The 12,388-nt window shown below is 43.0% G+C and overlaps 1 protein-coding gene across 1 annotated transcript; it reads left to right on the top strand.

Moving 5' to 3' along the window:
* Nucleotides 1–269: 269 nt before the first annotated feature.
* LOC147620151 (uncharacterized) lies at nt 270–2,504 on the top strand. The gene has a single exon (XM_086772347.1). It carries the CDS (start codon nt 356–358, stop codon nt 1,817–1,819), a length of 1,464 nt encoding a protein of 487 aa, XP_086628473.1. The 5' UTR covers nt 270–355; the 3' UTR covers nt 1,820–2,504.
* The last annotated feature ends 9,884 nt before the right edge of the window (nt 2,505–12,388 follow it).

Genomic DNA, 12,388 nt, shown 5'->3' with positions numbered 1-12,388 from the left:
TATTGCTTTAGTTGAACGGCTTTGTCTCCATGCAAATAAACATGGTAAACTGTTCCTTAGAGCAATATAATGATTAATTATTGATACGTGGCATTCTTTTTGACTTTTGAAATGAGGGGGTGGGTGTTTAAAAGAAGATTGCAGTCGGCGGTGGAGATCCTTGCTGCGCTTTTTTTCTGAAAGGCCCACTCTTATGATTAAAGCATGCAGCTAGTGCTCGAGAGGTTTTTTGCTTTAAAAATCAGCTTTTGATTTTAGGAATTAGGGTTCCCTCTCTCTCTCTCTCTCTCTCTCTCTCTCTCTCTCTCTCTCTCTCACACACACACACACACAGAGACACACATTTTTCATCGTCATGGCCATAGTTGTTGACGATCATTGGCCTTCTCTTGCCCCCATCCGGACCTCTCACTCTGCAACCTGCTCCCGAGTAAGCTGTGAACCCCTCAAGGATAGTGCCCACCGCCGTCGCTGCTTCTCTTCTTCGATCAATAGCCCCTTCGACTCTGCAGACAGCCATCGCCAAATTTCATCATCACCATTAGAGGAAGCGGCAGCTTCACCATTAGAGGAAGCTCCAGCTTCAGCTCCCGATCATGCAGCTGACAATTCAACATGTTGTTCCTCTTATAGAAGCAAGGCCTCATACATGCGGTTCTTTTTCAACTGTTTTTCTCGCAGATCGATGCGCCCTGCATGCATCCCTAGAAGAAGCCATATGCTCCGATCGATGGTAGGGTTTCCGGCAGGTGGGTTTCAGTTGCAGTACTCGTCTCCGACATGGAAGGCACAGGTTTCCGGCCCGATTCAGTCGATGTCTCCCGGCAAAATTCAGCAGTACCCTTCGCCCAGGACGCCCGGTGCTACAGCGTGGGCGGCGCAACTTCCTGCAGGTAGCGCGCTTCCTTCTCCAAGGACGGGCTCGATCTCTCCGTCTTCCGCTCGCCGGAGAAAAGCGGCAGCTGGGGCCTTCACCATGATCCCTCCGGCGATGGTCGGCAAGAAAAAACCGCCGGACTATGAGCAGCCTCAAGAGCCCACGTCGCCGGAAGTCACATGCATCGGCAGAGTAAGAAGAAAAACGCACTGCAAGAAATACTTCAACACAAACAACCCTCATCATCAATATGCGACCTTCAAAAAGAAAGGTGAAGTAAAGAAGAAAGTTGATTCTCAGAGCCCAAAGAATATCACTGATTCCTTGAAAAGCTTCAACAAAGTGGATTCTGCCTGCGATCCTGCAGAGCTGTGCACACAGAGATATGGTAGAAGAAAATTGCATAACCTGCACAAGATCCATGGCTGCCATGATCGATCAAGTTCCGAGGATTTGCAGGCTGTTAATTGTATTGATTTAGATTATAACCAAGCTCATGCTGGAATCGGTTCCGGCCACACGAACCCTACCTTACTTGCTGATCCAGATTGCAGAGACCCTAACACTAATCTTACTGTTGTCGATGATCTAGAGTGCAGAGACCCTATGAGCAGTAATTTGCAGATTAAGGCAGATCCTGAGCCACCAGCCATGGTGATGAATTTGGGTGTTCGTGACCATGTGACAACCTGCTTAGAATCAGGTCATGATGAGTACTCGCCTACTATATTAGTTGATTCATCTCCTCCTCTTAGCAATGAAATTCTTGATGGATTGCAAAACATAGATCCCATCCATCACAATCAAATTGGCTTCCCTCCCAACATATCAGGAGATTTAGTTGCAACTCAAACTCCGCCGGCGGATTGTCTTCGTTTGATAAGGAGCAGCAGTAGCAGAAGACCATCAGAAGCCAACAGAAGTGATCTCTTCCATGCATGAACATTAACGCTTCCATGCACATATTCTGTTTCACAGGGAGAGAGACAGTTTTGTTCATTAGTTTTATGGAATTGAATGTAAATAGCTTAGATAGTGATCAGTTCATGTAAAGCATATGAAAGCTTGCCATTAGATAAGAGAGCTCAATGCACTTCAGAGGGGTTTGGATTAGGTTACCTGCATTTAAGATTCAAACCCCTGGTGACCCTCCTAAGCTTCAAACTCCTTACCAAATGGGCTATACTTCGGGGTTGCAGACCCTTACCAACTCGGCTACACTGCTCGGAACAGAGGCTGCAACACATTTTTCATGAATACTACTTGAGTGAAGTCATGACTTGATTTATAAGCTCACTTAAGATTACACTTCTGATCAAGCCTCAACAGGCCCAGTTATGATGAATTTTGCAAAGCAAAGAGTGGCTTGCTAGTGAAAATTTCCTTAGATCTTAGTGGATAATTTCTTAGAATTGGTAATGATGGTATCATTGGTTTGGCCTATTTAGTTATGACATGGGTCTACAGCCATACAGTAACTACTATAACTTTTACATGAGTAGTGGGTGGTCCACAATTAGTAAAGCAAAACTTTTTTGGGCTACCCATTGCATGTGGTTTTTGGAGTGCATTCAGTTGGCTTCAATAACAAGAAATTAAACAGGAGTGCTTGAAAGTGTCAGAAAAATTCTGTCCTTTACTGTGATTTTCACGGCTCAAATTGAGAAAAACTAGTTGCTAGCCTTGAATTTAAATATTCAAATTTTTAACTTTGTAGTTATAAAACAGGTCAATCTATGCATCGATGCAATAAAAACAAGTTGAGTCATCCTTTTTTTTTTTTTCACCGGTTAGGAAAAAAGTTTATTTCAGACATTGGAACTTCAACTTCAAAGACTCAAGCATATTGGCTGAGCTAAAAAGAGCATTATAACAAACTAGGCTGAGCTATCAAGAAATGTTTTAAAAACAATGCAAGGAACCAAACGACAAGGAATGTTTATAAGTAGATTAAAGTTAAAAGGACTAAATGATACGTTATTAAAATTGCTGTTCAATGTACAAAACAGAAAGCACTCACTAGGCAGGTGGCCAAGTGGAGAGCAATACTGAGCCTGCTTTACACTAAGTGTTGTGCATCTGTCTCTCATACCCTCACTTGTACTCTGGTTTCATGAATCAAAAGACATACAATTTGAGAGTGGGCTATTTTTCTATAATACTAAAATTGATGATTTTTCGGCTGATCATAGCCGATCATTTCACGCTGAGTGTTGTATCCACATGAGAAACATGTACTAACACCCCCGGTGATGCAGCAGGTCGTAGACTGTAGTGATTAAGCTCTTGACATATGGCCATGTACTAACACTCCCGGTGATGCAGGCCGTAGACTGTCGTGATTAAGCTCTTGATATATGGCCAAAGTCGAGGTTAGTTGATAAGTCGAGGTTAGTTGATGAAAAATACTAAGGGCCTTTACACATACTATTGCAAACCCTAGCCCTTACACTCTTGTCACGTGGTAAAATGAGATGACCACATAGTCTCCCTACACTCTTGTCAAGTGGTAAAATGAGATGGCCACATAGTGACACGTGGGTCTATTTCCTTGACACTTCTGTCACTCTCATGTGGTAAAATGAAATGGCCACACAGTGACACGTAGGTGAATGCTGTGACAAAGATAATAATGGTGAGAATAATAGTGTAGAGATGGGAAGGCTCAAACCGGAATACCCCTAGAATCACGTGGGTCACTGGGAGGAGAGACGGACATGGGAGTTTGCCTATCTACGACTTTGGGTAGGCATGATCAAGCAAGAAATTGGGGGATTCACCCACTTTCCTCCGTAAATGCCACTTTTGGCCTTAATGTGTAATGACCTAAGGTCAAGCTATTTTTCACATACGTTGATTAATGCGAAAGTAACTTGTAAACTTTACGGTCATCTCGCCATTCTAAGGAAAATCACCAAGTAGAGAGTTGATATGGTGTAGAGTTCGGTTTATGACAGCTGGCAAGAGGTTGGCACTCAATGCCATTGCATCAATCAAGATAAAGCAATTTCACACTCCCCATCTGCTTCTGTTCACATGTTTTCTCTACTGTCCAAAGACATTTGGCGCCCTGAGAAAAGAAAGATGTGAATAGTTGATTTAACATCTTCAAAATGTATGCAAAACTAGGCGTGATTTTTGACGGGCACCCTTGCTGTTCAAAATTGATGGGTTTGGTCAAATATAACAAGTTTTTTTTGGTATTTTAGTGTAACTTTTTACGAGCATTTTTAAAATTTGTAAGTATTTTACTGTCAAAATGCTAAAAAACGGGCTTGATGCCCATCAAAAAGCAGCTATGTGCAAAACAACTTGCAGACCACCTAGCAAATCTCAACCACCCACATAGGTTGAAAGATAAAAATTCATGGGTTGCATAAATGGAAAATGGGAGAGACTTATTGTTGCCAAAACACAACCTAGATGCTAACTTAAATAGGATCGCTTGAACAAACTACCAATTACACCCAACTTCCAACAACAAATGTGTGGCTAGTTGCCATGACATCTAATGCGAGTAGATACAAGGGTCGATGCCACCTAGGTCAAGGTCCACGATTTATAGAGGAGAAAAAAAAAGACAAAGGTGAAGGGGCACAATTAAATTGGAATAATTGATGGAATTAAATGAAAAAGGTGAAGGGGCATAATTAAATGGGAATAATTGGTGGAATTCAAGGACATAGGTGAAGGGAGGAAAACACTAACACATTGAAAATATGCACTTGATCAAACTGAGCGCTGCATCAAAAAGTGGACCGTTGCGCGTGCTGGCGATGGAGTGTTGCGCCTGAGTGACACCATCTCTCTCTCTCTCCTCTGCGACGACTGCTCCCCTACCCAGAGGCTTGAAGCCCTTCTTTACTTTTCACAGCCACCCCCTCAGGTGCAATGGGCACCGAGTGGAGGGGAACCCCTACTCTATTGAGAGAACAGGGAACCTGCTCTGGGAATAAGTCATCTCAGCCTGCTAAGAACACACAAGCTGCCTTTCAGCAGTTCCTACAATGGCCCCCGGCCATGGATGGCAACAGAGAAACCATGCTGAGGTATGAGCAGGTGTTAGAAGACTTCATGGACACCAAAAAACAGCTGAAAGATTCCAGAGCCCGAGTGGAAGAGCTAAATTTGATGTTGCTGTAGAAACAAGTCGAAGAAGAGGCTCAAATCAACAAGCAAGCTCCAGCTAAGGTAATGGACACATCAGGTAAACCCTCTTCCATTAATCCTGTGGTTTGTCTTCCACCTGAGCTGGTTCATTCATTGGAAACTGATTACATAGCCCGTTGTTTAGTTGGGTTAATGTTTGGGCCAAGACCACCAGTAGATTTCCTTAGGGGGTGGGTCAAAGACAACTGGATCTCCATAGGTATCGAGGTAGAGATCATCCAAGCCCTCCCAAATGGGTACTACCTCTTTCTATTCAAGGACCCAAATATGGCCCTTAAGGTCCTAGGTTCAAGGCAATGGATGTACAGGAACATCCCATTCTGTTTCTTCAGGTTGGTCCAAGAACTTTAACCCGCAAGGTCCAAAACCCTCAGCGTGCCCGGTGTGGGTTGAGCTTCCTAACCTACCCCTTTACTTGTACCACCCTTGGCTAAAAAAAATTGTCTCCCCTATAGGGAAAGTGCTAGGCATGAGACCCAAGAATGACTACAACCCGGCTTGGCATCCTCAGGTTCTTGTGGAAGTGGATCTAGATAGGCCCCTTATTGATGAGATTGAAATCAATTGCGGAATAGGGCGGGAAACCAGAGGACATTTGCCACTCCTTCTCCTTATTAGACAGCATCTCTGACCATCATGATTCGGTTGACTCCCAAGAGATCAGTCATTCCACGTCGTTGGATAGATCTAGAATTCTAGCCGAAACTAATCAAATGGACCATGACCAAGTGCTCCTACCCCACGCATTGACGACTGGCCTGTTGGGAGATGAGCAAGACAGGGTTGAGTAGTCTCTGTCTGATACAGAAAATGGCTTGCCCAAAGAAATGGAGATAGTCAAGGATTTGAAAAGATTGCATGCTCAGGTGGGATCTACCACACCTCAAGCTGCATCCAAAGTGGGACCTAAAAAGGTCAACTCCTAGAAAAAGGGCAAATGAGATGCACCACTTTGAATGTCAAAGGGTTGACTGACCTTTCAAAAGTCCAACTAGTGAAACAATGGCTAAGGAAACAAGGAAGATTTGACTTTATAGCTCTAAACTGAAGTCAAAGTTAGCGGGGATGAGATTGAAAAAAGGTTGCTCAATATCTCTAAAGAGCACATCTGGATCTACACAGCCCACTGTCAGGGGTCTGGAGGAGTGGCTGTGGGTATGCATGTGGACCATCAGAATGAACTGAAAGGCGTGAGGATTGATATGTTTGATCAATAGGCTGCATTTGAAATGACAACCTTCTCCTTCATTGGGATTTATGCTGGAGGTCCTCAGGCGGTCAGAATCAGAAAACCTGGGGTACCCTGAGAAGCGTCCCTGATCCTATCATTCTAATGGGAGACTTCCATATGGTGGAATTCAAAAATGACAGATTAAGAGGGCTGGGACAAGTCATTAAAGGGGCAGATCTCCTAGCCTGGCAACGCACTGCTGATCACTTTGAGCTATGTGACGTAGGGAATATGGGAGACTTCACATGGCATAACTATGCCCAGGGGGAATTGACCAGGAAAGCAAGATTGGACAGAGGATACATTAGCAAAACCCTCGATAACTCCTACATCAGATGTGAATGTAGAACTGACATCTCTACTTGCCTCTCAGATCATTACCCCGTGATATTAGTGTTGGGGACAACTGGAAAGACCCATATCTCCCTACGATGCAATACAGACAAGTAGAGGTAATGCCTAGCTCCAATGGAATGCAAGCACTCCTTTCGCGCTAGAGACTCAACCCGGTTAGGTGCACGAAAGCTTATCCTCTAAATGAGAGATGCCTATGGCTACCATCACATGACACTAGATTAAGCACACACACAAGCTCAACTTGCCCTCATTCCTACACACCCATTCATTCACAAATACAAGCAAGAGGAACACAATCACTATGCACACAAGCAAAGAGAAAGACCTCACTCCACTCCTATCTTCCTACAAGCATGCACACACTCAAGCATCAAGCTTCCATGAAAGCTTCAAATCAGCCCACATACACAAAAACGAAATACTAAAAGCATGCATAAGAGTAAAATGATTAGAGAAGAGGATGAGAAAGACTCATGACATTGCTATTGATTTAATGAAGAGATTTATCTCGTACAAAGATGTAGATGGGGTGAGAGAAGAGTCTTCACCTCTATGGAGAAGAGGGAGAGTAGCTCTCTCAAAGGAGCTCTTGCATGAACTTAGCCCAAAAGTGTGTGTGAGCTCTCAAATGAGCCACTATTTATACTATATTCTCAAGGGGCCACTCCCACACTCACCTACAACTTGCAACTCTCTACAAGAGCCCTAAATAAGAATGTCAAGTCTCTTGTTTTCCTGCTTCCATCTTTGTGTTGCATCCTTGCATTGATCACCACTCGTCACGCAACATTCCCCCCTTCCTATTTTGCGCACATCCTCGAGCGCGTAGACGCCAAGGAAGAATAGCATCTCTAGTGTGTACCTGCAAGCAAAACGATAGGTGGTTTGTGTGTTCTTTTTTTTGTTGAAAGTAAAAGTACTGACAGACAATAACAAAACAAGCAATGTTACTGAATAAGACATGGCAATAAACGTCCAATTAGCTAGAGGAAGGAAACATTGAAGCAGTGTAGAGATTGAATAGGTTAGTTCAAGCCTTAATAATTACTACCTGCAGCTAACTAAAGTAAAGAATGTTTTATGCCAAATGTATTGTTCTTTTCCTAGAAGGCAAAAGACAACAGTTAATCGAGGGACTATCAAGTAGTATATTGAGCCTATGCTAAGTCAAAGATGTCGGTTCAACACTAATAAATCTAACATAATTATGTAGTGGCAGACTCTTGATATTGCTTAGTGTTTTGGTTTAATATTTTAAGCACAATGGCGACCATCCTGGATTACACAAGCATTTCTCTTGGTGCCTTTCTGTCCTTTCTTTTGTTTTTTTTGTTTTTTTGTTTTTGTTTTTTTGGACAGGGCTCTCTTCAAGAGTATGTTTGCGCACCCGCGGTATGGCTATTCCCTACTACACAAGGCATTGGTCTGGGAAAGGTATAGACCTCCCTCGCCTACCATGAATAACAAGGCAATAGGCCACAAACATATACACTTTTCTTTTATTTTTGTCATGCCAATTTTTGTTATGGAAGGTTTATTAGATTGTCCCTAAGCAATGTCCTAGTAAGGGCAAGGTATCCACTGACGGTCCTATGATTAATTTAGTCTCTTTGTCCTAGGTCTGGAACTCTACCTTTAGCACAAAACACTAATTACTTTGTATTGCTAAACGGGTAAAAACAATTAAGGTCAAACTTACACTAAGTCTAAAGCCACTAAAATGCTATCCCTACTCTAGACCAAAGGAGATGCATATTGCCATGCTTAGTAAAGTGAAATTTATAAACAATCAAGCAACAAGAAAAATACAGAAAACATTAGAGATTGGCATGAGTTCACCTGTTTCTGTTAAAGCGCTGGTTGGTGAAGAATTGTTTGCACTTGATTGTATGACTGTCAGTTGCGGTACTGAAGCGGAAGATGTAGTTTGGTGCTTGTATCTGTTTTATTCCAACAAAACAAACTAAAGGGAAAGAAAATTAAAAAGATAAAAAATAAGAAACATTGGTGCTATACACCGGCGGATTTGGCCGAGGGGAAAAACCCAATGGGAAAAAGTGCCCTGGCTTCTAGTTCTTATTAGAGAGTACAAGCGCTAGTCTTGCACTGTGGGGGTGGATGTATGTCTGCATTCTCAGGTGGGTGGACATCAATAGCTTCAGGATGTAAAGATAACCCAGAACGTAATCCTACCCATGGAGAAGATGGCAAGGGAAGAAGTGCATCTTCACTAACATATGGTATGGGAACAATAGGAAGGCTAAAGAGGCACCTATGGTTTTGAAACCGTTCTAAAGACTCACTCACATTGAGCCAAAACTGACATGTAGATTCGTGGGGAAGAAGAACCTACAAAATGGGAGGGGTTAGCAAACGAAGGGTGTCCTCGCGCCATGTTTGAGCTCTTTCCTCTTCCAGGAGGCTTTGTTGGTTGGGTCCACGTTGCGGCATCATAATTGCCCAAAAATTATGTCGTTGGGGTGTGACCCCCATGATCTGCTGCATCATACCAGTGCCATAGAGACGAAAATATGTGCGACACTGCCAACATATATGGGAAGCATTCCCCAATACCATACGAGCACAGTCGCGGCAGTGTGGAAACGGATGATGTTGCGTAGTATAACGCCACAAATTGTCTTCCACAGCAATCCTCACCTACTGGGGCATAAGAATATTGGGAGTGCGTCTGAAAAGGTGCAATGCTGTAGGCCCCTTGATGGTCAGGGTGAGTGCTATCTAGGTCCAAAGATGGACTACATGTGTCCAGCCAAGTCTCCATTTGGTTATTCTGCACAACACATAAGGAAGTGTTCAGATTTTTTACTTAATGCAAGTTGAACGAAGAATGCTAGTATGTACAGGCATGACGGAAATAGAGCTAATAGATTCGATAGATGAATTGCCAAAAAGAAGCTTTTGTAGCATGATAGCTCTTTCAATAATGAGTTTGCTTTTGGATGTAACATTATGCAAATTATTTGTGGGGTGTTGAGGAATGGCACAGGTTCCTTTTTGTTGGACTCTTTTTGGTACCCATTTCAATATACGTGCAAGATATTGAAGTTTAGTCGGTGGTGAGATTTTAGCGATAGGCATAGGAAATGCATTGGGACAAATAGGAGGAGGTGTGAATGGAGATGTTTGAACACTTCTGAGCTTTGGCAACCATATGGTAGTTGTGTTCTTGCCATCCCATTGGGCTTTCAAAATTTTCTTGGGGCTTCAGAGTGCCCGACTCTGACACCTATGCCTGTAGACTTATGGCTGGTAATGTAATTTGATTAGGGAAAGAGTAGAATACCGACGACATTCCAAATAGTTGGAGTTGTAGGAAGTATGCTCTTTCCTTGATAGTCAGGGAGTCTACTTGTGTAGGAGCCTGATTGAAAGTTGTCGACTTTGTAAGACACTTTGACATTGCTTGTGTTTTGAGGAATAGACTCTGAACTTGATTCGGTTGCAATATCCTCCTTCTGATGTGTTGCCTCTGAGATAGAAGTGAGTAAAGGTACCCACTTGCCTTTTTCTTCCCATGTCAGTTTGGAGTATCTCTTCCTGTTCGAGACCTTCTGATGATGTCCGATTGACGCGTCAGCTTGTGTTTCCACCTGGACTCTTTCAGGCTTGGTAAGGCGTGGTTTCCAGTGTTGATTTGGTTTGTGGAAGTGAGGTGGTATTGACCGCTTTTGTTCTTGAGTAGATTCAGGAACATAATTATGTTTTGCTGCAGTAGTCCTTGCATTCTTCTTTTGTAGCCACAAGGTAGTAGCACCCTTGTAGTAGCCTTGTGCTTGCAGAACCTTCTTTGGGATCCACCGTTGTTGAGTGGTCATGTTGGAGGTGAAACTATTGGCTCTGGTAAACCTCCTCTTTGGCTTTGTATTCCTTGGATGTTCTTTGGCAGCATTGGGTCTTGGTTTGCGAGCTGCTTTAGGTAACCAGATTTGAGTTCTAAGTACCTCTCCCCTTCCGTAGCCTTGTGCATATAAGAGAGATGTTGGCACATGCCATCCTTGAGTACTGTCATTGTCATTATTCACCCAAATCATTGGATCTTTTGAGGTTGTCTCTATCACAATAGTGAAGGTCTCCACCTTTTGAAAAGATGGGAGTGCCGAAGCACTTGATCCTGTAGGGTGAGTAGAATTTACCAACAAGGTGTATTGTCTCGTGAGTTCCAGTCCAATCCGCATCTGGTGGTTCTAATCCATGATCTCTAAAACAACACCACCACTGCTTGGCTCTTGTTAGCAACATAAAAAGTCACGTGCATAGATTGATCCTGAATGGACATATTAATACAGCACTTGCCTAGGGCTGGGGTTTCATCACCAGAGAAACTTTAGAAGTTCAATGATGCATTGGTGAGCAAAGGTTGGCCTAATGATGTCCATGCTTCATAAGACAAAACATTGCAGTCGGCTCCCGAATCTATAAGTGCAAACGCTGCAAAGATTGCTCTTTGAGTAGGGATCCTTACTTCAATATGAAAGAGATCTACAAAGTCTTCATCATCATTCAAGTGGATGGCCATGATAGCTGCCTTGCGGTGCTCTCGTGCTAGTGCTACTCTAGCCTGAGCTTCTTCTTTTGCTTGACTTTGTAACAAAGCTTGAGCTTTTTTACGTGTCTGGCTAGCATGTATGCGTATCAGCATATCATCTGTTAGAGGTTCTTCATAGCGCTTCAAGCGGCTACCATTGATGAAGTTAGTCAAATTGGATCTCCATCTAAGGTTTCCAACCTTACTACACCACTCGCACTAAGCTCGTTGATCACAAATGGACCAAGTCCTTGCATTTTCAGCTTGCGTTTTTGTTTCTTCAATGTATAAAGCAACACTAGATCACCTCTCCTGAAGCAACCTATCTTCACATGCGTATCATGCCAATGCTTTTGGCATCGTTTTTCAGCATACATGATGCCAATGACTGCCAATAGCCTGTCTTCATCTAGCCTCTCCAATTCATCGATCCGTGTAGAGAATTCATGATCCGTCCACTCAAGTTGTTTTGCAACTCGAAGTGTGGGTACAATAAATTCTATCGAAAGGATAGCGTCCAATCCAAAAACTAGATTGAAAGGTGTCGTGCCTATGGACATTTTGTAAGCAATTCGCTAAGCCCACAGAACTGAGTGAAGTTTCTGTTCCCAATCTATTCTATGTCCCTCAACAATCTTTGTAAGTGCAGTGCAAAGAGTCTTGTTTGTGCTCTCAGCTTGACCATTTGCTTGTGGGTGATAAGGCGCTAACCTCTTATGGATGACCATAAAGTCTTCCAAAAGAAAGGCAATGACTTCATTGACAAAATGCACACCTTGGTCACTCACAATCTCAATAGGTATACCGTAGCGTGTAAACACATGTTCATATAAAAACTTTGCAGTGGTCCTAGCATCGTTTTTTACTGTGGCTTTTGCTTCTACCCACTTCGTAAGATAATCTGTGGCTACAATGATATACTCAGCATGTGTATGGAGTGCTAGTGGTTTAATCGGTCCCACAAAATCAATTCCCCATTTTGCAAAAGCTCTAACCCCCATAATTGGTCTCAATGGCATGTCCTCATACTTGGTAGGAGGTTTGGCTCTTTGACATTGATCACATCGTTTGACATACTCTGTTGCATCATGAAAAAGCGTAGGCCACCATAGTCCTGACCATAGTATAAGTTTGGCAGTTGTTTCTCCACAGAAATGTCCACCCCCAACTCCTGAATGTGCATGAGTCAATACGCTAAGGTAGTCAC

The sequence above is a fragment of the Cibotium barometz genome, chromosome 32 (assembly GCF_041138505.1).
Source record: "Cibotium barometz isolate CiBa-2024 chromosome 32, ASM4113850v1, whole genome shotgun sequence".
Lineage (NCBI taxonomy): Eukaryota > Viridiplantae > Streptophyta > Polypodiopsida > Cyatheales > Cibotiaceae > Cibotium > Cibotium barometz.
This window is presented reverse-complemented; position numbering and strand designations above follow the sequence as displayed.